General features: G+C 37.9%; 1 protein-coding gene across 1 annotated transcript; it reads left to right on the top strand.

Annotated features, from left to right (window-relative positions):
- The first annotated feature begins 1,680 nt into the window (after positions 1–1,680).
- capn9 (calpain 9) lies at positions 1,681–25,452 on the top strand. The gene is made up of 20 exons (XM_034129752.1): positions 1,681–2,030; positions 4,232–4,301; positions 6,681–6,799; positions 6,989–7,122; positions 8,796–8,964; positions 9,713–9,796; positions 10,603–10,688; positions 11,044–11,118; positions 12,640–12,800; positions 13,868–14,025; positions 14,450–14,658; positions 15,017–15,053; positions 15,152–15,232; positions 17,781–17,838; positions 18,059–18,123; positions 20,813–20,881; positions 21,433–21,511; positions 23,547–23,663; positions 24,339–24,397; positions 25,116–25,452. Exons 1-20 carry the CDS (start codon positions 1,824–1,826, stop codon positions 25,140–25,142), a joined length of 2,064 nt encoding a protein of 687 aa, XP_033985643.1. The 5' UTR covers positions 1,681–1,823; the 3' UTR covers positions 25,143–25,452.
- The last annotated feature ends 381 nt before the right edge of the window (positions 25,453–25,833 follow it).

Raw genomic sequence — 25,833 nt, 5'->3', positions numbered from 1 at the left:
TGAAGAACACAGATGGGAGGGAACTATTGATACAGATCTGGTTGAACAAAACAAACATTAAAGCTTCGCTCCCTGCAGGATCAACAAGTAACGCTTGGCATGTTCTGCATTTTACAGAGAGACGTTCACAGAGGGAGTACAAGTACAAAATGGAGGTCCCCATAAGGGGAATCATTAATTTTAGGGTGAAGACTTGGTTAGGGTTAGGGTAAGGGTTAGGCATGTGTCGGTTATGGTTAAGGTTAGGGTTAGTCTCCAGGAAATGCATGTAAGTCAATGTAATGTCCCCTGAAGTGATGTATACTGTGTGTGTGTGTGTGTGTGTGTGTGTGTGTGTGTGTGTGTGTGTGTGTGTGTGTGTGTGTGTGTGTGTGTGTGTGTGTGTGTGTGTGTGTGTGTGCGCGCGCAATATGCCTAGTGTGTCTAGTAGTCCTTTTCTGTCTATGTTACTTTTTTGTAGTTGTGGCAATATTTGTGTTAATAACCGTTCAGTATATATTCATTTATGTAATTATATGTCACATGGGGCATTACAAAGTTAGGAAAGCAACGTTAAAGTCAAGTCTGTTGTTGTTACAGATAAATATGATGCAGCTGATTGACTAAAGACTGGGTTCGAACCAAACCCAAAGCCCAGGTATCGGTACTTTAACACCCTATTTGGTGTATGCTTGTATCAGATATTAACAGTAAAGCACAAGCTTCTGAATGGTCGTCTCGTTCTGCAACATTTACTTTTGTCAATGCTTTCATGTGGAGTAATGTGAAGAATCCAGTGAGTGTGCAGCAGGAATGTCATAGTAGTTGAGTCGGATGTGGGAGGATGCAGGGTGCAGCTGAGGAGATGGGGACACACCCCGAACAAAGGAGACAGAAAGAGGAGCGACATAATGTGTACAAAAAACTGAAAAAGTACCAGAAAAAACTAATAAAAAACAAACAAAAATAAACTACAAAGAGGCAAGAAACAGTGAAATCAAGACATTTAACTTAATGTTATTCTTTATTAGGATCCCCATTAGCACTAGCATGAGCATTGGCTATTCTTCCTGGGGTCCTCACACACACAACACATACATAAACATACATACAACAAAACAAAACAGCTCATAATTTCATGCAATTTACAATACTATATGAAATGAAAACCAAAATGGTCATCCAATTTTAGCCATCATAAGAAAAAAATAAAAATAAATTGTAAATAATAATACATTCATATTTCACCCACAGTTCAATTTTACTTTATTATACTGAGATCATTGTTAAGCAACCTTTTGAAATGTACTTGAGAATTGTCCTGAATGATATGGAAGCAGCTATTTTACAGCGCTCAGGGAGAGCTGTTGGGGTCTGATGCCTTGCTCAAGGGGACATTTGGCCCCACCATACTTGGTCTGTTCTGGGACTTGAACCAGTGACCATATGGTTCCCAAACCTAGTCCCTACAGACTTGAAATACAGCCACCCAAAGTGTCCCAGCAGTTTGTGAGCGGACACACCAATGTGAGCTATTTACTGTGTTTGTTGGCGAATCCTCAGGAATTCATTCTTACATTTTTTCTCGCCGGCCGAGCCCAAAGAGAGGCAGAGATAAGAGACGGTGACCGAGCGGGCGAGGCTCACAGGAGGGCAAACCTGTTTCTGAACGGAGGGTGTGTGTACCTGTCAGCCCTACCCACCTGACAGGCTGCATCACACACACACACTCAGCAGGAGAATCACTCCTTCAAACCGAACACACAGCAGGAGAATCACTCCATCAAACACCGTCTAACGTCTTCTGTTTCATACCTTTTTCTGGCTTTTTCTGGAAGAGGAAGATGCCTCTCCAGTCCAGACTTTCGGGCCGGGGCACCGACCCCAAAAAGCCCGTGGACACACAGTCGGACGGGAAGACTTTTGAGGAGCTGAGGCACGAGTGTCTGCTAAAGGGAGTCCTGTTTGAGGACCAAGACTTCCCCGCTGAAGACTCCTCGCTCTACTACAGCCAGAGCGTGCCTGTCAACATCGAATGGAAGAGACCAAAGGTATGAAGTATGACTTGATATTTGTAGATTTTAAGATTGAAGAGTGATGCTCCGGGTCGAAATAGCAAGGAGACATCTGAGAAAGTCAACAAATGTGTCTTGAATCTGGTTTTCTAAGTGTTGAATGAATGAAATGTTGTGAAAGATATGAGTGTCATGTCATCTTTTATGATGGGTTTAATATTTACCTGTACAACTTGTCATATTTACTATTCTAATAGCGCATACGACAGTCATACATATATGGGATAAAACTGGAATTACCTGAATGAATAGAGCTTCTTTGGGAGTTGGCTAAACAAGTATTGACAGCTTTAAAAGGCGGAGAGTCTGTAATGACTGATATGCTGTTAATGGGTCTAATATTGTAACTAAGAGGCTTTACATAGTCATAAATATGTGGAATAAAACTGGTCAAGCACCTGAATAAATGAGACGTCAATGGCAGTTTACTTAATGAGTGTTGGTATTATATAGCGGAGAGTCTTTAATTGATGGGATAGTGTTGTCGGATGAATAAAGTGAACATTTAATTAACGTTTAATACAAAGAGAGAAATTAGGTATTTATCAACGCGTAGCTGCAAAACCAGTTCTGCCAGTAAATCAGAGTAAATAGAGCAGAGTGCAGTTTCCTCATTCTGAGAGTCAGACTTTATCCTTACACACCTCAGCGCTATCTGCAGTGACACTTATCTTACTTTACTTTATCTTACTTTACAGTAACTTACTTTACTTTGCTTTACTTTGATTAAGGATCCCCATCAGTAATTTTTTTTAAATATCTAATTAAAGTTGTTTTGTTTATTAAAGGTCCCATGTCATGCTTTTCTGGTTATCACCCGTCCCCTTGTGTGTTATGTAGCTTGTTATGCATGTAAACGCTCTGCAGGGTCACAAACCCTCAAAGTACACCCTGTAGTGAGTAAAACTCTAACACAGAAAAGACCTGTCTATGCTGCCCCAGAACGCCTCGTTGGAGATTTCTCTTTTTCCATTGTTTACTTCTTGGGTATAGTGACGTATTTCGGGTATAGTGACGTTACGTTAGGACCAATCCGCGGACTTCCTCACACACACACACACTCACACACACACACGGCGGGACGTTGCGAGGCTCGCTGCTGTGACACTGTGAGCTGGCTCATTGGTGCGGGGTCGGCGAGACAGCGAGACACCGCGGAACTCAGCCCGGGCACACACACAAACTCCCAGCCAGGCTGCGGGTGTGTGTGTGTGTTCGGGCTGGGTTTCGCTGCGTCTCACTGTCTCGCAGACGGCCACTGGGCTCACAGGGAGGGGGGGGGGGGCAGGAGCTCCAACAAGCCGTTTAGGACAGAGAGTGAATACACATACTATACAGAGATGCTGTATGAGAAACCAATGTGAGTTTGGAACATTGCACAATATAAATCTATTCTAGTAGACCTCAACAATGGAATTAAGATCAGTGGAAATGGCCATGACATGGGACCTACGATTATCAAGTGTTTGACACTGTATGAATATGATTTTTAGTATTATTATTATTACATTGCCTTATTCTTCGTAGGTTCCACATAAAAAAAGACATAAAACATTAAATTCTTGACAATCTTCCAAAAACGAATTAAATAAATATAACAGATTGTCTCTCTCATAATAATAGATGGATACAAATAATAGATATAATACAATTTGTAATGGCAATTTTATTATTCCAATGTCCTATATCCCTTTGCCATTACTTCACAGGAGGGCTGGAGAGTGATCTAAAGTATATAAAAGTGTCCGTAACGGCACAACAGATCTTAGATTAACAGTATCATTATTTTAGCATGGCCTCTTATGTAATTTCACACAATAATATGACAGTTAATCATTATTTAAACTCACGTAATACCTGTTAGCATTCACTGAGCTGAGTAAACTTTAGAAAACTCGCCACTCACGTTTGTCACAGTGACACATTTCTCTGTTGGGCGTTTCTCCAGAGTAAATGCTTCACCTGGTGTGTCTGTGTGTCTGTGTGTCTGTGTGTGCGTGTGTGTGTGTGTGTGTGTGTGTGTGTGTGTGTGTGTTTCAGTGGTTGGGATTTGCCACTGATTATTATGCCAGGAATGTGAACGCACCCACTAAAGGAACCTGTGTCTCCTCTCAACTGTCAGATGTGTTGATTCACTGTTAAATAAAGCAACCTGTTATTCTCTCGTCTTTCTGCAGGAGATCTGTGAAAACCCAAAGTTCATCGTGGGGGGTGCAGACAGGACGGACATCTGCCAAGGACAGCTGGGTGGGTGCTTTCTGTGAGAATCAGTTCATACACACAGTTCAAGATTCAAGATGGAAAGATTTAAAGGCTTTATTGTCATTTGCACAACAAATACAGCGTATAGGAAAGTAAAGAATCTTTTAAAATCTCATAAAATGGTAACACTTTATTTTGATAGTCCATAGTTAACACTCTATAAGTCATCAGTTGACATTCAACAACACTGTTTCAACAGACAAGTAACATGCATTCAACTAACTGCCAGTAGAATATAAGGTACATCTCAAGTGTTGATCTATAGATTTTACAAAAAGTCTCTGTCGACTGTCAACATGTTTTTTGCAACAGGTTATTAACCGATATTCAACCTTACTATCTGTAGATTGTGTCAACATCTTCAAAATTGACAATCAACTACTCAAAATCAATCTGTCAGTTGAAAATCAACAGGGTCATGTCAACTATCTGTTGATAATCTGTTGAGAGTCAAGATGTCAACTAAAGATTACATTACTAAGTCATTAAGCATTAGTTAATGATCAACAGATAAGCAACTAGAGTTTAGTTGATTATTACATTAACCATTAGTTGATGATCAACAGATAAGCAACTAGAGTTTAGTTGATTATTACATTAACCATTAGTTGATGATCAACAGATAAGCAACTAGAGTTTAGTTGATTATTACATTAAGCATTAGTTAATGATCAACAGATAAGCAACTAGAGTTTAGTTGACTATCTGTTGATTGTCAACTAATCTAGAGTTGACTATCAGTATACTTTTAGTAGGCATTCTCCACTAAGCGTTTGTAGGCATGTGTTAGGACTATCCAATTAAAGTGAAAAACAGTTGAGAACAGTAGAAGTAGTAGTAGTCACTTAGTAGTCCTTTAGTAGGATTGAATGTGGTTCACAACTGTTCAGTGTTTTTACTTGTAGTATATTCTTAAAATAAAAAAGCTTTCTTTCTCTGATATGCTGCATATAGTGTTTGTTCTACTGTGCTTTATAGCCTGGCATTGACTTCAGTTATCCAGTGTTTCTGATCAGTTGTGCAAAAGATTTCGCTTTATTCCCATGTCTGTTGCATATAATTAGTGGATGAATGTATGTGTTCTGTTGATAGGTTATAGACTTTCTACTGTTCTGAACTGTTTTTCACTTTAATTGGATAGTCCTAACACATGCCTACAAACGCTTAGTGGAGAACCTACTAAAAGTATACTGATAGTCAACTCTAGTTTAGTTGACAATCAACAGATAGTCAACTAAACTCTAAAGTTGCTTATCTGTTGATCATCAACTAATGGTTAATGTAATAGTCAACTGAACTCTAAAGTTGCTTATCTGTTGATCATTAACTAATGCGTAATGTAATAGTCAACTAAACTCTAAAGTTGCTTATCTGTTGATCATCAACTAATGGTTAGTTACTTGTCGGTTTGAACGGTGTTGTTGAATGTCAACTGATACATGTCAACTGATGCACTGTTGACATGCTACTAAATGTCAACTGATGACTTATAGAGTGTTAACTATGGACTATCAAAATAAAGTGTTACCCATCAAATTCCCCGGCTCTTCTAAACATGCAACAAGCAATGATGAAAATTAAACGTTATCAAGTACTGTACTTTTACTTTACATGTACTTTTATGGATAAAGATACCTGGCAGTATAAAAAGGAATTAAAATTAGCACCATCTTTACCAGCTGCAAAATTAATCAATTGCATCTCTCATTAATATCCATTGATATATAACACATATGGGGATGTGTGAATCATATAGTTGCATAAATATATTTCAGTCAGACAACTCACGTGTTTCTTAATATGTTTTTTAGAAGCAGCATATAGTTTGAGTTTGGCGTCTAGGCTCGGGCCTCATCACTCCACAGATATACAAAGAACATTGATTGATGATTAGATAACTATCCCCCGAGCCTACAGGTGGAAGCTGGGGTGGAAGCTGGGGTGGAAGCTGGGGTGGAAGCTGGGGTGGAAGCTGGGGTGGAAGCTGGGGTGGAAGCTGGGGTGGAAGCTGGGGTGGAAGCTGGGGTGGTGGTGGAGCAGGCGAGCAGCAGCAACATGAAACACAGCAGCAGGAACATGAACATGAACGTAGCAATAGCAAGTGAACACAGCAGTGGCAGCAGCAGCATGAGCAAGGCAGAGGCAGGGAGACCTGGCAGCTTAAATAGAGCGGCATGTTTAGGAGAATGTGTTTGGTTGGTTGTAAGAGGGACGAGGTGCGTCACGTGTTAATGTATGATTGGTGCTTGAGTTGACTGCCTGAACTAGCTCGCAGGCTTCGCCCCATATGCAACATATATAAAATATATGAACATACATCAATAAACAATAATACTAAATGATGCACCTGTTTGCTCTCCACAGGTGACTGCTGGCTCCTGGCAGCCATCGCGTCCTTGACCCTCAAAAAAGATGCCATGGCCCGAGTCGTGCCCCCCAACCAGGACTTTGACAACAGATACGCCGGCATCTTTCACTTCCAGGTACGCTGTGAATTCAAAATATATGTATTCATACTCTGCGGCTCCTTCTACTTCACTCGCTCTGATAACTGTTAGATCCTGGTTTCAAAAACACCTGGAATTTCTTTGAGAACTTTTAATTAGTGAGATTTGTGTTATCTGCAGTGGGTGAATCATTTCATAATAAATAAATCTCTTTTGTTCTCTCAGTTCTGGAATCATAACCAATGGCTGGACGTGGTGGTGGACGACCGGCTGCCGGCAGTCAGGAACAAACTCATCATGGTCCACTCGGCCTCCAACAACGAGTTCTGGAGCGCCTTGCTGGAGAAAGCCTACGCCAAGTAAATACATTCATACATCCCAAATATCATGAAACACCTGACATCCTCTTTGTGTCCTCCAAACTCCAAATCATATTGAAAGAGACGTCTGTTGTTTTATCGTACCTGCTTTAACGTGACAATAATGTAAAGTTCTGATCAACCACAACAATCAAGTTTTACATGAAAAACCCGTCTTATTTTGGCTTTTTAAAGCACTTTATCAATAGTGTTACTCAAGGAATGGACCATTACAGTTCAGCTTTAATTAGTTTAAATAATTATTACAATTTTAAATCAATTTTCGGTCAATAAACACTATTAACACTATTAAAAAGCATGCTCAGCAAAGTTGTAATTATTCAAATACAAGTGAATCTTCAAGTCTACCATTCGATTTGATCACTTTGCGTAATCCCTGCTAATAATGTGATCTGGTTGAGCAAGCACTTCATACATAACTGCCAATATCTAAAGGTTAAGCCCCACTTCACGGGATGGAAGAACACACTTAAAATATTTTCAAAATCACTTCTTTATATAAAGGAGAAACCAGAAACCTTTCTCATTATTAATCAATAATACTATTCAAGTATTATTGATTAATGATTGTATTGTTTTTTTATTGCAATTTCAATTTGTGTGAGATGTTGTGACTTTAAAAAGCCTACGCCAAGTAAATACTTTCATACATCCTAAATATCATGAAACACCTGGCATCCTCTTTGTGTCCTCCAAACCATATTGAACGAGGCGCCTGTGGTTTCATCGTATCTGCTTTAACGTGACAAACACGCCGAAGCTGCCTTTAGTTTCTATGCACCCCAACAATGGAACAAACTTCCAGAAACCCTGAAGTCTTCACCAACGCTGAGTTCTTTTAAGTCGAGGCTAAAAACATTACTTTTTTCAGCTGCTTACCCAGAAGTCTTGTTTTAGCATCTACCGTATTTACAATGTTGTTTTTAAACTATTCTCAAGGTTCAAGGTTCAAGGTTCAAGGTTCAAGGTTCTTTATTGTCAAACTGACATAGCTACAGAGTAATTATGTCGTTGAAAATCTTATGTCACAGGCTTCTCCAACAATGCAACATAATAACAATACAGATAGTAAAGGTAATACAAAAAGAAAAATAGTTCTAAAATAAAGTGATGATGTGGAATAGTGCAGTACGAGTCTATATACAAGTTATTGGAATGATATATATTAGATAGTAGATATATATTACTAAGTCGAAGATGAATGTTTTGAAATAGTTTCAGCAGTTCAATTGTTTAACAGTTTCTGTATCTCTTTTATGCGTGGTTTTTATGAACCTGTTATTCCATTGAGTTTATTTACTGTGTTCCTTTCTGTTGTCTTCTTGTTAAGTGTTAATGTTGATGTAAAGCACTTTGAATTGCCTCTGTGTGTGAAAAGGTGCTATATAAATAAACGTACCTTACCTTACCTTACCTCAATGAATGGACCATTACAATTCAGTTTTAATTAGATTAAATACAAACCTTTTTAATCCAATATATAACTCATTTTCCGTCGATACACAAATTGATGAATGTACTACTTAGGGTGAAATCATGCCCCAAAATGAGACTCCATTGAAAAACTGTAATTGTTCAAATACAAGTAAAGTCTGGTATTAAACTTCATCACTTTGTTTAATCCCTGCTCATCATTTCTGTGTTTTATTCAGACTTCACGGCAGCTACGAGTCCCTGAAGGGCGGCAGCACCATGGAGGCCATGGAGGATTTCACCGGAGGCGTCGGGGAAGTCTACGAAACCAAGAAATCTCCCGACAACCTGTTCCACATCATGAAGAAGGCGATGGACCGGGGATCCATGATGGGATGCTCCATCGATGTAAGGACTCTTGATTATTAATTATTGTTATTTACACCTCTCAAAGTCTCCACTAAGACACAGAATGACAACAAAATGACCACAAATCATCATTTTGGTCCCGTTTTTTGTCTCTTTCTGTTGTTCCATGCCTTTCTGTAGTCCCTTTGTGTCTCTTGTAGTCTCTTTCTCTGCCTTTTTGTTTCATACCGCATCTCCTTGTTGTTGTGCATTTTGTGTTTGTCCTTGTTGTTTTGCAGCCTGATGCTAAATTGCATTTCCTTGAAGAAGTTCTTCGACTACTTGTAGATGTTTTCTGACTTCTTTGTAGTAGCTTCATGTATTACCTTAGTCATGTGTGTCTCTTTAGGTTCTTGTAGTCTCTTTGATTTGCATTTTTATAGTAGTTTTTCATATTCTTAGTTTGAAAAGGTTGTATTATGTGTCTCTGTAGCATCTTCTTGTGCACGGTTTCTTTCTGTTTTCAGTTGTTCTACAGGTTTTTCTAGTTGTTTTTACATCCTTATAGTCAATTTTGCTTCTCTTTGCAGACTGTCTTCTCAGTCATTTTGCATCTCGGTAGTTGTTTCACATCATTTTTAGTAGCTTTGCAAACTTATTTAGTCCTTTTTTGTGTAGTTTTGCAACTCAGTGGTCGTTTTGTGTCTCTCTTTGTTGTTCTGCTTCTCTTTGTAGAACCTTAATCCGTCTCTTCAGTGATGTTGCATCTCTGCAGCATGTCTCTTAACTCAACCTCCTCTTTCTCCAGATCACCAGCTCTGCAGAGTCCGAGGCGAAGACGAGCACCGGCCTGGTGAAGGGACACGCCTACTCCATCACCGGCCTGGAGGAGGTACGACTGCTTTCATTATTTAATAGTTAAACCTTTATCTCCTTGCAGTATCTGTTTATCGTAAATGTAACTTTTTATTATAGTGTTGTCATTTAAAGGTCATATATTATGCAAAATGCACTTTTATACATAAACATGTGTCCCCGGTGTGTCAGGGAACTCACAAAGTGTCAGAAATACAACCCTCTCTTTTCCTCCGTACCCACATCTCTAAAAACGGGGGAACAACGGAGCTGATCCAGATTTGCTGCGGTCATGAGACATTACTAAAATGTCGGCGGCCGTTACGTTGAACTCCTGGCAACGTCCCGCCCAACCTATCGTCCCCTATTAGAAACGTCGCTATCAGAAACAATGCCCGACTGTTTTGGACGTAATATGGTCTTTGTTTACATTAGCATCGCTAACACTCAGAGCTAACCTGTACTGGAGAGCATGTGTGTGAAGAAGCAGGAAATAAAAAGGAACTCACCTTGTGGTATAACCGGCAAGAGAGAAAGCCTTTGAGCTCCATACTGTTTCAGAAATAATCCTTGATGTGGTTTCATAATATGACGTTTCATTACTCTCTGTAGAATTCTCCTGCATAAGTTCTCCTCTCTTGTTATTTAGAATTATTTTCAGAATGGGTGATCTGTTTGGTCTGTTTGGTCAGAAAAATAGTATAATAGGAGACCTTTAAGTTAATTGAAGTAGTTTATTGTGCTTTTATATTGAAGGCAGCTTTGGGCACTAGGTGATTTGGTATATATGGGAGACAGGTGCAGTATGAGGGAAATTATTCACCATTTTTCGTCTGGTTTCAGGTGACTGTCAGAGGTCAGAAGGTCCAGCTGATCCGGATCAGAAACCCCTGGGGTCAGGTCGAGTGGAACGGCCCCTGGAGTGATAGGTAAGCATTATCATAACTTTCATAATATACAACAAACAGTATGTGAAAAAATAAGGGTATACATATGGATGGATTATGAGAAACTGGACCCAGACCTGATATCAGTCCCCTGATATGTAAGGAAGTAAGTACTTATAATGTGTTTATAGCACCTTTCACAGAGAAAGTGCGTTACATAATACAGAAATAGAAACACATACAATGTTAACAAACAATAAAGTCATCCAGACAAACAAAAACCATGTATTCTGTGGTTGTTTATCTCTCTGTTTGCCTTTTTGTGTCTCTGTTTTAGTAACTTTACTGAATATTCCTGCATGTAAACATTAACAGGTTGTTCTCTCTCGTGTTTCAGCTCCAGAGAGTGGGGCTATGTGAGCGCAGCGGACAAAAATCGCCTCCTGCAGAATTCAGATAACGGTGAATTCTGGTGAGTCCACGAGATAAATGTGATCCGAACTATATGTCAAACTATCAATTGAAGTATTTAGAACTTTGTTATATCATTAGGGGCTGCACATTAAGTATGTTGTATGTATGCAGGGATGTAGTGGACAGAATCATCACTGTGAAAAGGATCAGATAAATGGTCTATCTCCAGAGAGGGCAAAAGTTCACACATCCTTTACTCAAGTAGAAGTACAGATACTCGTGTTTAAAAATACTCTGGTGAAAGTAGAAGTACTGACTAAACTTCTTTACTCAAGTAAAAGTAAAGAGGGCTTTGAAATGTACTTCAGTAAAAAGTACCCATATCTAGCAGCTGTTTTAAAGAGTACCTGACCTCCCTTTATATTAATAGAACAATAATGTCATTGTTAGCTAATGAATGTTTCCATGCTGAACAACGGCAACATGACAACGTTTTCATTGGTCCCTCTTCTTTAGAGAAGACCAGGAAATGATGGATACACGGATCGTGTTCAAATCAATAGGCACGCAATGACTCTAAATAATAATGATCACGCCACCAAACACACATTCAAACTAAAGGAACCAGCCTGTTTGGAAAATGTGAGAAGTAGAAAGTACAGGTATTTGGGTTCAACATGTGAGAAGTAGAAAGTACAGGTATTTGTGTTCAACATGTAAGAGGTAGAAAGTACAGGTATTTGTGTTCAAAATGTAAGAAGTAGAAAGTACAGGTATTTGTGTTCAACATGTAAGAAGTAGAAAGTACAGGTATTTGTGTTCAAAATGTAAGAAGTAGAAAGTACAGGTATTTGTGTTCAAAATGTAAGAAGTAGAAAGTACAGGTATTTGTGTTCAACATGTAAGAAGTAGAAAGTACAGGTATTTGGGTTCAAAATGTAAGAAGTAGAAAGTACAGGTATTTGTGTTCAACATGTAAGAAGTAGAAAGTACAGGTATTTGTGTTCAACATGTAAGAAGTAGAAAGTACAGGTATTTGGGTTCAACATGTAAGAAGTAGAAAGTACAGGTATTTGTGTTCAACATGTAAGAAGTAGAAAGTACAGGTATTTGGGTTCAAAATGTAAGAAGTAGAAAGTACAGGTATTTGTGTTCAACATGTAAGAAGTAGAAAGTACAGGTATTTGTGTTCAAAATGTAAGAAGTAGAAAGTACAGGTATTTGTGTTCAACATGTAAGAAGTAGAAAGTACAGGTATTTGTGTTCAACATGTAAGAAGTAGAAAGTACAGGTATTTGTGTTCAACATGTAAGAAGTAGAAAGTACAGGTATTTGGGTTCAAAATGTAAGAAGTAGAAAGTACAGGTATTTGTGTTCAACATGTAAGAAGTAGAAAGTACAGGTATTTGAGTTAAAAATGTAAGGAGACAAAGTCAAAAGTTGTCTAAGTAGTGGAGTAAAGTACTGATACCAGAAACATGTACTTAAGTACAGTAACAAAGTATTTGTACTCCACTACTTCCCACCTCTGTCTATCTTAGATTCCCTGTACATGACGTTGATATTGATTTTCTTCCAGGATGGAGTTTGAAGACTTCAAGAAGAACTACGATAAGGCGGAGATCTGCAACATGACCCCCGACTCTCTGACGGACGACACCAAGCGCCACTGGGAGGTCAACATGCTGGAGGGGAACTGGATCAGAGGCTCCACCGCAGGGGGCTGCAGGAACTTCATCGGTGAGGAAGAAGGACCCCACAAGACACTTTAGAGAAGTTTCAACACGATGGGTTAACAGGAGGGCGTTTAGGCGATTAGTATTCGAGCTATTGGCATTAAAGGATTGGTGTTTATGTCCTAAATTACCCTCCAAATCGTTGGTTCCCATCCTGGGGTCGCCAAAACTTCATAATAATAATAATAATAAAGCTTTATGTAGCACTTTTCATATAACACATGCAGCTCAGAGTGCTTTACAAAATGACACATCACAAGAAATTCCCCTCAGATTATTTGTTAAGAACTTTAAAAGGTACATGCAGCAAAATATAACATTTGATCAGATAGACACAAGGAGGTAAAATGTATGATAATTAAATAAAATAAAATAAATAATGGTTTCATGGGGGGTTCATGAAGCCTACTTGATTTGAAGGGGTGTAAGAAACCTTTAAAACAATATAGAAGGTTGTCCCATATGTGAGGATATCCTTCTTTCCTTTGAAGAAAACTTGTTTGTTTTAAATGTGTTTTACTATTCAAAATATAACATTATTTTTAAAACCTCAACATGAAGACCTGAACACAAACTTCAGAGCCTATTTGTCAAATAATATAAGAGGAAAACTGATCTCTAATGCAATTTTTACACGATTATTTTTGCTCGAAATGTATCTAAACTTTCTAAAGCGCCTATTTTTAAGATAAACTTTTCTTTATGTTTATTATTACTTAACATAGGTGATGCCAAATAGTATTTACAACAAAAATAGGTAATACTAACACATACTTTTTTAATATAACAAAAGTTATTATATTGGTTTGGGAGAAATCAGCTCTGGATGTACTGAAATATATGAGACCATTTTATAGAAAATTAACCATATTGTATTGTTTTCATAAAATTCCTGTTATTGCCGTCGCTATTTGGGTTCATTGTACAGTTTATTAGTTGTTCTGCATGTTAGTATTGTGAAAAACCCTTAAAATATCACTTATAGTTTAGTATTTAATGACAGAATAGGGGCTCCTTTAAGAAATAAGGTTGTGAAGCACTTATCTAAAGCTCTTCATCCTGAACCCTCAGACACGTTTTGGACCAACCCGCAGTTCAAGCTGGAGCTGGAAGACGCTGATGATGACGATGACGTCTGCAGCGTGATGATCGCTCTGATGCAGAAGAACAGGAGGAAGCTGAGGAAGGAGGGCATGGACCTGGAGACCATCGGATTCGCTGTATACGAGGTCAGAGAGGAAGAGAGATAGATAGATAGATAGATAGATAGAGAGATAGATAGATGGATGGATGGATGGATGGATGGATGGATGGATGGATGGATGGATGGATGGATGGATGGATGGATGGATGGATAGATGGATGGATGGATGGATGGATGGATGGATGGATGGATGGATGGATGGATGGATGGATGGATGGATGGATGGATAGATAGATAGACATAACCTAAATTAGCACAAATATAATTCACCTGTAGCCTAAAATGTGTCTTTGAACAACTTAACTTACTTGTAAACATCACAGTTTGAGTTAAGTGTGCAAATATCATATAAATCATATTTTGTGTACTAATATCTGAACTTAAGTGTCACCCAGCTCATTCAGTCCAGTTTAAAGCAGATATTGACTCTTCTCTCTATCTGCGCTCAGGCTCCAGACGACCAGGACCAGGCGGGGAAAGACTTCTTCCGCTACCACCCCTCCAAGGCTCGCAGCAGGACCTACGTCAACATGCGGGAGATCTCCGAGCGCTTCACTCTGCCTCCGGGGAAATATCTGCTGGTTCCTACGACCTTCCAGCCGCACCACGAGGCCGACTTCATCATCAGGATCTTCTCCGAGAAGAAGGCCGGGGCTCTGTGAGTGTTGCATCAGTAAAGGAGTCAATGCTGTTTACTTTACAATGTGTAAAATGCAAAAAGAGTTCAAGTTATCAGAATCAGAAACAGGTTTATCAGCAGGTAGGTTGACACGTACGAGGAATTTGACTTGATGTATATGAAACATACCACACTATAATGTGTAATATCACACAGAGGATCTAAGATAATTGACCCTTTAAGACATTTTATGCAACATTTGGACACTATTTTTTGTAAAGAGTTCAAATTATGGCCCCTAAAGGCATAATATGAAACATACCACACTATAATGTGTATTATCAAATACATATACATATACTGACATCAAACTTGACATCCTGTTTCTGTCCTGCAGGGAGATGGGGAGCAACGTCGATGCTGACCTGCCAGATGTGAGTGTTTCACCCAGGATTCAATATTAATCGTTATCTATTACCTCATCATCCTGTGTTGTTGTTCTGATGCAGTGTTGTTGTTGTTTATCCTCCAGCCGCCCATGCCCTCTGAACCTGACGAGGAGACGGACGAGGAGAAAGGTCTGAGACGTCTGTTCGAAGCGCTGGCTGGAGATGTGAGGAAACATGAGCGTTAGACACCATTTTATATATATATACCCCAACCAGAGGTGGGAAGTAGTGGAGTACAAATACTTCGTTACTGTAGTTAAGCACATTTTTCTGGTATCAGTACTTTACTCCACTACTTAGACGACTTTTGACTTTGACTTCTTACATTTTGAACACAAATACCTGTACTTTCTACTTCTTACATGTTGAACACAAATACCTGTACTTTCTACTTCTTACATGTTGAACACAAATACCTGTACTTTCTACTTCTTACATGTTGAACACAAATACCTGTACTTTCTACTTCTTACATTTTGAACACAAATACCTGTACTTTCTACTTCTTACATTTTGAACACAAATACCTGTACTTTCTACTTCTTACATTTTGAATAACAAATACCTGTACTTTCTACTTCTTACATGTTGAACACAAATACCTGTACTTTCTACTTCTTACATGTTGAACACAAATACCTGTACTTTCTACTTCTTACATGTTGAACACAAATACCTGTACTTTCTACTTCTTACATTTTGAACACAAATACCTGTACTTTCTACTTCTTACATTTTGAACACAAATACCTGTACTTTCTACTTCTTACATTTTGAACACAAATACCTGTACTTTCTACTTCTTACATTTTGAACACAAATACCTGTACTTTCTACTTCTTACATTTTGAACACAAATACCTGTACTTTCTACTTCTTACATGTTGAACACAAATACCTGTACTTTCTACTTCTTACATTTTGAACACAAATACCTGTACTTTCTACTTCTTACATGTTGAACTCAAATACCTGTACTTTCTACTTCTCACATTTTGAACCCAAATACCTGTACTTTCTACTTCTTACATTTTGAACACCAATACCTGTACTTTCTACTTCTTACATTTTGAACACAAATACCTGTACTTTCTACTTCTTACATGTTGAACACAAATACCTGTACTTTCTACTTCTTACATTTTGAACACAAATACCTGTACTTTCTACTTCTCTCATTTTGAACACCAATACCTGTACTTTCTACTTCTTACATTTTGAACACAAATACCTGTACTTTCTACTTCTTACATTTTGAACCCAAATACCTGTACTTTCTACTTCTTACATGTTGAACACAAATACCTGTACTTTCTACTTCTTACATGTTGAACACAAATACCTGTACTTTCTACTTCTTACATTTTGAACCCAAATACCTGTACTTTCTACTTCTTACATGTTGAACACAAATACCTGTACTTTCTACTTCTTACATGTTGAACACAAATACCTGTACTTTCTACTTCTTACATGTTGAACACAAATACCTGTACTTTCTACTTCTTACATGTTGAACACAAATACCTGTACTTTCTACTTCTTACATTTTGAACCCAAATACCTGTACTTTCTACTTCTTACATGTTGAACACAAATACCTGTACTTTCTACTTCTTACATGTTGAACACAAATACCTGTACTTTCTACTTCTTACATTTTGAACACAAATACCTGTACTTTCTACTTCTTACATTTTGAACACTAATACCTGTACTTTCTACTTCTTACATTTTCCAAACAGGCTGGTTCCTTTAGTTTGAATGTGTGTTTGGTGGCGTGATCATTATTATTTAGAGTCATTGCGTGCCTATTGATTTGAACACGATCCGTGTATCCATCATTTCCTGGTCTTCTCTAAAGAAGAGGGACCAATGAAAACGTTGTCATGTTGCCGTTGTTCAGCATGGAAACATTCATTAGCTAACAATGACATTATTGTTCTATTAATATAAAGGGAGGTCAGGTACTCTTTAAAACAGCTGCTAGTTATGGGTACTTTTTACTGAAGTACATTTCAAAGCCTCTTTACTTTTACTTGAGTAAAGAAGTTTAGTCAGTACTTCTACTTTCACCAGAGTATTTTTAAACATGAGTATCTTTACTTCTACTTGAGTAAAGGATGTGTGTACTTTTGCCATCTCTGGTGGGAATCGTAGGGTCGCCGGTTCAAGTCCCCAAACAGACTTTAAATATGGAGTGTGTACTAGTATTTGGAGAGGTCCAGACCCAGCACTAGGATGGGTTCAGCGCAGAAGTCACTGTGTGCTGTTCTGTGTGCACGTGTGAGGGTTTCATCCTCTGATTCTAATTCATTGATCCTTAATTGGGAAGTGATTGTGTTAAGGAGCAGCGGGATTGTTTACACATCAGCTTATTGTAAAGATATTCTAAAAGACTTTATTAGTGGAGCCGATTTAGTTTCTAATGATCTTATGAAACCAAAAAGTTTAAAAAACAGTTTCAACATAGACAAGGAGAATAAGGATAATACTGTTAGGGATAGGATAGGGATCTTATACTGTGAATTGTGAAGTACAACTAATACAGTATTATATCATTGGAGGATGCAACCCTCTTTAATCATCACACACACATGTGTCACACAGTGACATTTGACCTCTGCTTTATTATTATACTATATTATATATAGGTTTTAAAGATGTATTTGTAGATGACTATGAGACTTTAAAGTTGTGTTTCCCCCCCAGGACGAGGCGATCTCCGTCAGAGAGCTCAAGGAGATGCTCGACGGCGTTCTCAGCAGAAGTAAGTGAATACAAAATATATATTTGCAGCTTTTTGTCAATTATCTCACCATTCGTCTCTCTTTCTGGTTTGAGTTTAGTCAGACAATTTGGCTTCATGAAAGGGATGGCCAACTATTTGTGTATACTGTATATATATATGTATGTACTGCATTCTCTTAACATTTGATTGCATGTTTTATCATTAAGTTAAAAACGGTTTGAATGCATTGTGTTTTCAGGAAAAGAGATCAAGTTTGACGGCCTGAGTCTCAGCACCTGCCACAGCATCATCAACCTGATGGACGTATCCTTGCACTGCGTTAGCGTCAGACTACATTCATCCTGTCAAATCATGTGTTTGTGATGTTGGAGATTAGAAAGAGAACGAAAGGAGTCGTGTATTAGGAACCCAGGTCATGAACAGCATGACATGCTTTCCACTTGATCTGTTTACAAAGGGTTGAAATAGTATTCAAATAATAATAATCTGTCAATAAAAGAAAATTCCACAATAGCGTAATATTTGCAGGGATAATAGACAAATACATTTAAATAAAACATATTTCTTAAGATAATCAGGTAATGTCCAAGTAGTTTAACATACATCTTTGGGGGGGTGGGAGTGATGTAAACATTAGCTAATAATAATTCAGGTAAAGTCCGATCTAACTGTAGATATAATAATAACAATAATTCATTACATTTTTTATTAGAGCGCTTTTTCACGTGCTCAAAGCGCTTAGATATGTCTTCAACCAATGAAGCCCAACAACTCTTAAAGGTCCCCTATTATCCTCTTCTTCATCAATATAGGTCTCAGATATATACAGAACCTGTCTCTGATTGGCTGAAACACCAAACAGATCATTGCAGCATCCCATAATCCCCTCTGTTTCAGCCCTGTTTCCAAAGTGCTGATTCTCTGTCTGTTACTTTAGATGAAAATAAGGAGCCCCTCCCCACGCCCCTCTGAGAGAGATTTGGTTAAAAAGAATGAAGAAGAGGGGACACATGTTGATGTAGAAGAGACATGAAGAAGAGGGGACACATGTTGATGTAGAAGAGACATGAAGAAGAGGGGACATATGTTGATGTAGAAGAGACATGAAGAAGAGGGGACACATGTTGATGTAGAAGAGACATGAAGAAGAGGGGACACATGTTGATGTAGAAGAGACATGAAGAAGAGGGGACACATGTTGATGTAGAAGAGACATGAAGAAGAGGGGACATATGTTGATGTAGAAGAGACATGAAGAAGAGGGGACACATGTTGATGTAGAAGAGATATGAAGAAGAGGGGACATATGTTGATGTAGAAGAGACATGAAGAAGAGGGGACACATGTTGATGTAGAAGAGACATGAAGAAGAGGGGACATATGTTGATGTAGAAGAGACATGAAGAAGAGGGGACACATGTTGATGTAGAAGAGATATGAAGAAGAGGGGACATATGTTGATGTAGAAGAGACATGAAGAAGAGGGGACACATGTTGATGTAGAAGAGACATGAAGAAGAGGGGACACATGTTGATGTAGAAGAGACATGAAGAAGAGGGGACACATGTTGATGTAGAAGAGACATGAAGAAGAGGGGACACATGTTGATGTAGAAGAGATATGAAGAAGAGGGGACATATGTTGATTGTAGAAGAGACATGAAGAAGAGGGGACATATGTTGATGTAGAAGAGACATGAAGAAGAGGGGACACATGTTGATGTAGAAGAGATATGAAGAAGAGGGGACATATGTTGATGTAGAAGAGACATGAAGAGAAGAGGGGACACATGTTGATGTAGAAGAGACATGAAGAAGAGGGGACACATGTTGATGTAGAAGAGACATGAAGAAGAGGGGACACATGTTGATGTAGAAGAGACATGAAGAAGAGGGGACACATGTTGATGTAGAAGAGATATGAAGAAGAGGGGACATATGTTGATGTAGAAGAGACATGAAGAAGAGGGGACACATGTTGATGTAGAAGAGACATGAAGAAGAGGGGACACATGTTGATGTAGAAGAGACATGAAGAAGAGGGGACACATGGTGATGTAGAAGAGACATGAACAAGAGGGGACACATGTTGATGTAGAAGAGACATGAAGAAGAGAGGACACATGTTGATGTAGAAGAGACATGAAGAAGAGGGGACACATGTTGATGTAGAAGAGACATGAAGAAGAGAGGACACATGTTGATGAAGAAGAGACATGAAGAAGAGGGGACACATGTTGATGTAGAAGAGACATGAAGAAGAGGGGACACATGTTGATGTAGAAAAGACATGAAGAAGAGGGGACACATGTTGCTGACATGTTGATGTAGAAGAGACATGAAGAAGAGGGACACATGTTGATGTAGAAGAGACATGAAGAAGAGGGGACACATGTTGATGTAGAAGAGACATGAAGAAGAGGGGACACATGTTGATGTAGAAGAGACATGAAGAAGAGGGGACACATGTTGATGTAGAAGAGACATGAAGAAGAGGGGACACATGTTGATGTAGAAGAGACATGAAGAAGAGGGGACACATGTTGATGTAGAAGAGACATGAAGAAGAGGGGACACATGTTGATGTAGAAGAGACATGAAGAAGAGGGGACACATGTTGATGTAGAAGAGACAGGAAGAAGTGGATTTTGCATAATAGGTGACCTTTAATCTTGTTATGTTCAAGTCTCATAATAGATGTCAGTTTCTCTATTACATAAATATCATAAATAACATCAGAACAGTCCTCAACCTGAGGTGCATCTGTCGTCAACCATTTCCTAGTCAGGGCTTTTTGACTTGCTATTAATAAGATATTGAACGTGTTTTTGTTGGTCTCAGTTCCAGGTAGTGTCTCAAAGTTAAATGGAATCACTTTAAGTATATTTTCCATAAAAGACTTGACTTGTTTCCCAGTAGTTAGAAAGGAGTGTTTTAAATGTTGAACCGATGGATGATTTTGAGCACAAAGTGTTTCCTTGACAGAGATCAGGTGGATAACACCGGGCAGCTGGAGTTCCAGGAGTTCAAGGTCTTCTGGGAGAAGATGAAGAAGTGGATTGTGAGTGTTTGTGATTCATGGCTTTAAAACTGAGAGTTAGTAGAAGTTTTTCAATAATCCACTCACTCAAAAGTAATAATACTACATTTTAAGAATATCCACATGCCAGATACCATACAGGTAAAAAGTGTGCACTCAGTTTAACAGGATGGTCCTTTTCGTTATAACATATCTTAAACTACTTCAATATAATTATTAGTATTAGTGCGTGCCTTATTTGACAGCTGTAAATATCGAGCTAATTTAATTGTATTTAAATAACGGCTGTCGTTTGATTGAATATGTAATTTAGATTATTGTTGGGTATTAATATGATACATTATTTATATTTTAATGTAATAATGTATGCATTGAAACTACTATCAAATGTAATGGGAATGCAGAGTACAATATTAACCTCTGAAATGTAGAAGAATAATCTAATAGAGTTACAGTTACTTTCCTTTATGTATTGCTGTAAATCAGTTCCTGTGCTGGAACTGTTCTTTGTGTTTCTTATTAAAACTGTAAAGAGATATAAATATTTACAATCTGAATTTCTGTTTCTGCAGATGCTCTTCCTCTCCTTCGACACCGACCGCTCCGGGAAGATGTCGTCCTACGAGCTGCGCATCGCTCTCAAAGCTGCAGGTGAGAGTCGATTATTAACTAAATTCACTTATTATATTATCATTGAAATATTCATTTTATAAAACTTGGCAGACATTTTCTTATTAGACCGTTTTAATGGTTTTATTGTAAAGGACATGTCTTCTTCTAACCCTACATGTAGTTGTGATATATTGAGATTCACATAACGTATTGTACATACTGTGGATTTCACGTTACAAAATATTACATTTGGCAAAAATGTTTAACTCAAGGTCGACCTTCCAGATGTTTACAGTTATTCTCAGTTGATGGATTTTCCTCATCTATCTTGGACCCCTTAAGGCACATGTGTCAAACTCAAGGCCCGGGGGCCAAATCCGACCCGCGACTTCATTTCATGTGGCCCCACAAGAGCTTGCAAAGAATATAATATGTTTATTATACGGTTACGTGCTGATTTACAGAAGCACGTTGCCCATAAACTACATGTCCCACAATGCATCTCAAATGTGACTTTTTTCTCAGAATTTGACTTTTTTCTCAGAATCTGACTTTGTTTTCAAAATGTCTCTTTTTTTATTTCGAATCTTGTTTCCAGAATTTGGCTTTTCTATTTAAATCATTTTGTGACATTCTTACTGAAGAGACTTGCAATTATTTGCCCTAGACTTCTGCTTTCAGATGTAGTTAATTATGAAGTTATTACCCTATCCGATAATAATCCAATGCAGAGGCAATAATGTAATATAATACATTAAATACATTAAATATTTATATATGTACTTTTATATAGTCTTATATATAAAACTGGCCCTTGAGTGCAACCATGATGCTGATGTGGCCCGTGATGAAATTGAGTTGGACACCCCTGCCTTAAGGCAACTCCATCAACTGAGGAAGACGAGGAGATGTAGGAGAAAGTGCTGAAAATTCAATATTGTTTATTATAATGTAGGCTAATGTATTCTACCGTAAAACATGGTATACTTAGTGAAATACTATAGATATATACCAGGTTAAAAACATTAGGTAAAACCCATATTTCTGATATATTTATCAGTATCAGTTTAATAATATTAAACATGTCATCTATCTAAAACTAAAATCATAATATATTCTGTGATATTAAGGGGACCATGCAAAATGCACTTTTTGATGTCTTTTATACATAAGTATGTGTCCCCGGTGTGTCGGGGAACTCATGCAGCGTCAGAAAATAAAACCCTCTCTCTTTTCCTCCGTACCCAAATCTCTAAAAACGGGGCTACAACGGAGCTGATCCAGATTTGCGTCCGATATGACGTAATATCTGAAATGTGGACCCACGGCCCAATCAGAAACGTTGCTATCAGAAACAATGCCCGACTGTTTTGGACGTAATATGGTCGGTGTTTACATTAGCATCTCTAACACTCAGAGCTAACCTGTACTGGAGAGCATGTGTGTGAAGAAGCAGGAAATAAAAAGGAACTCACCTTGTGGTATAACCGGCAAGAGAGAAAGCCTTTGAGCTCCATACTGTTTCAGAAAGAATCCTTGATAATCCATGATATGGCGTTTCATCACGGCAGTATTTAGTTTAGACAGTAGCTGCCGGGTCCCGCATAAGCTCAGACCCCTCATTTTAAAGCTTTATACCCCAAATCAGCACTTTTGAAACAGGAAGTGAAATAGAGGGATATGAGGCATGGCTAGAATGGGTGATCTGTTTGGTATTTTGAGCAAATCACTTCATAGACATGTTTTTTATATATTTGTATATATCTGAGACCTATGCTATTGCCTAAAAATAGCATGATAGGTGACCTTTAAGTAAACATTTATTTATGTGTTTTTAAAGATTTTAGATCATATTTTTTATGTCAATATATGTGTGTTTGAAATGATTTACATTTGACAGCAGAGCATCTACATTTCCTCTTGTTATTACTTGAAATAATATTAGCAAAAGTAGTAGATTAGGTAAGTAAGTGTGATTGAACAGGTGATACAGGTAGAAGCAGCTGATACAAAGAAAAGCTTTTAGTGTTTTTGTGAATATGTTGTGATGTTTTGTGTGTGTGTTGTCCTGCAGGCATGCAGCTGAACAACAAACTGCTGCAGCTCATCGGTTTGAGGTTCGCTGACGAAAACTACGACATCGACTTCGACGACTACCTGACCTGCATCGTGCGTCTGGAGAACATGTTCAGTACGTTGAATACTATCCTACGCTGGGTTTACAGGGAGTAATGCCTCAACAAATAAGAAGCAGAAACACTTTATGAAATCACATTTAGTTACAGTCGCTCCTTTTTGAATTTAATTTAAATTTAAATGGATATTAAAATAAATTGTCAATTAAAAATAACATTAAATACAAATTAAAAAAAAATTCAAATCTAAATAAAATGATCAAAAGTAAAAGAATTAAATATCAAATTAAAAATATAAATAATTAGTTTTAATATATATAAATATGTATATATAAAAAGAGAGTAGTAAAACAAAAAATGTGCTTGTAAATATATTCAAATAAACAAATACAATAGTGTCATAATATTAATAATTATATTAATGCTGCAAATGGTATCTACAGTATGGCTAATGGTTTATTATAATTAACATTTATTGGTGTTAAACTTAATGTTTTTAATTTATTTAGGCTTTCAATGTTGCTTTTAACCAAAATAGTTGTTTTTAATATATATTCATTAACAGTTAAACTCAAATGAGCATGTTTAGTACACATAAAGAAGAATACAATCCTCCACTAGGTCCACAGTAACATCACTATTGCCTTTAACTCATCAAAGTGCAGATTTATTCATGTTAAAATCTACTCTTACATAACTATTTCCCACTCTTTGCTCTCCCCCTTCTCCAGGAGCGTTCCAGGCTATGGACCAAAGGAAGAGCGGCCGGGTGAAGATGAACATCATGCAGGTAAACAACAACAAACATCAGAATAGCTTTGTTGTTTATCAAACAAACGTATAAGGACATTTCGTTGGCCTCTCTCACAAGTGTTACAGCAAAGAGCCAACATAGCTGAATATCTCTCACTTCCTGACCGTGTTAATTTAACACTTAAAAGTAGGGTAGGTAAGTTTGAGAAACCAGCTCCAGTGCGCTAGAATTTGAAAATACACAACCGGAGAAAATCTGCCACTTCCTTACAGAGCCCCTCCTCCAACACACACGAACGCGCACATGACCAATGAGGGCACGAGATAAGTTTGTGCACAGATGGAAGGCTGACAGGCAGGTAGGCCATCCAGTTATTTTAGCCGGGCCGGCTCAGATGATTGGTCGTGCTTTTTACAGTTCTACGGCTTCCACAGATGACATTTTTTTATCGATTTTTTGTCAAAGCACTTCAGATATTCATTGCTATCGGGATGTTAAGAGCATTCCATGGAATATAACAAAAAGTGTATCTCGAGCCGGTTTCTCAAACTTACCTACCTTACCTTTAAAGAGTCAATTTGAACACTGAGCCAGTGAACATATGGTCCTTATCTCAGAGTGTTAAATTAACACTCCAGATTTGACTGTGTATCTTGAGATTGACAATAAAGTTGACTTTGACTTGACTTTACATTTTGATTTGTTTGTTTGTAACATGGGATCTGATTGTATTTCGTTTTTATTGTCCTCACAGTTCCTGATGTTGTCGATGAACGTCTGAGGAGGAAACAGAAGCCACAAGAACAAAGTGTGTGTTGAATATTCTCTGTAACGGTGCATCTTTCTGTTTCTGTTTTTTAATGTGAGAATCCGTCTGCAGGGGGGGGGGGGGGGGGGACTTTGGGATCAAAATGTTAACATTTGCAGAGTCATAGTTTTTGACTTAAAACATGTTTTATTTTCTCTCTGCGCGAATGGAAATAAATATTGAATAAAACGCAAGGCTTGAATGTGCAAATATGCTACTGAGTTGGATCATGACTTATTGTCTAAGCAGGACTAAATAAAAATTGAGATAGTCAGTTCCATAACATTTTTAATGGTTTTATTGCAGAGGACGTGTCTTGTTCATATATGGAGTTGTGATATATTGAGATTCACATAACGTATTGTACATACTGTGGATTTCACGTTACAAAATATTACATTTGACAACATTTTTAACTCAAAGTCGACCTTCCAGATGTTTACAGTTATTCTCAGTTGATGGATCTGTCTTGGACCCCTTAAGGAAACTCCGACCCTCCATTTGTTTTATTTACAAGAGCTGAACAACAACACATTTCCAAATGTTTAATATATTGTACATTTACTTTAAGCAGTCCCCATCGATTTGCACGGAAGCAAGAAGTACTTTAAAGAACTTAAAGTTGTACACACTTTGAATAAAGTACAAATACCTCCAAATGATG

This window comes from Trematomus bernacchii, unplaced genomic scaffold (assembly GCF_902827165.1).
Source record: "Trematomus bernacchii unplaced genomic scaffold, fTreBer1.1, whole genome shotgun sequence".
Lineage (NCBI taxonomy): Eukaryota > Metazoa > Chordata > Actinopteri > Perciformes > Nototheniidae > Trematomus > Trematomus bernacchii.
This window is presented reverse-complemented; position numbering and strand designations above follow the sequence as displayed.

Coding starts and splice junctions, on each gene's coding strand:
- capn9 (XM_034129752.1), top strand. CDS start 1,824: ATGCCTCTCCAGTCCAGACTTTCGGGCCGGGGCACCGACCCCAAAAAG. Junction 9,797..10,602: donor CCATCACCGGCCTGGAGGAG/GTACGACTGCTT, acceptor GTCTGGTTTCAG/GTGACTGTCAGAGGTCAGAA. Junction 24,398..25,115: donor TGAAGATGAACATCATGCAG/GTAAACAACAAC, acceptor TTGTCCTCACAG/TTCCTGATGTTGTCGATGAA.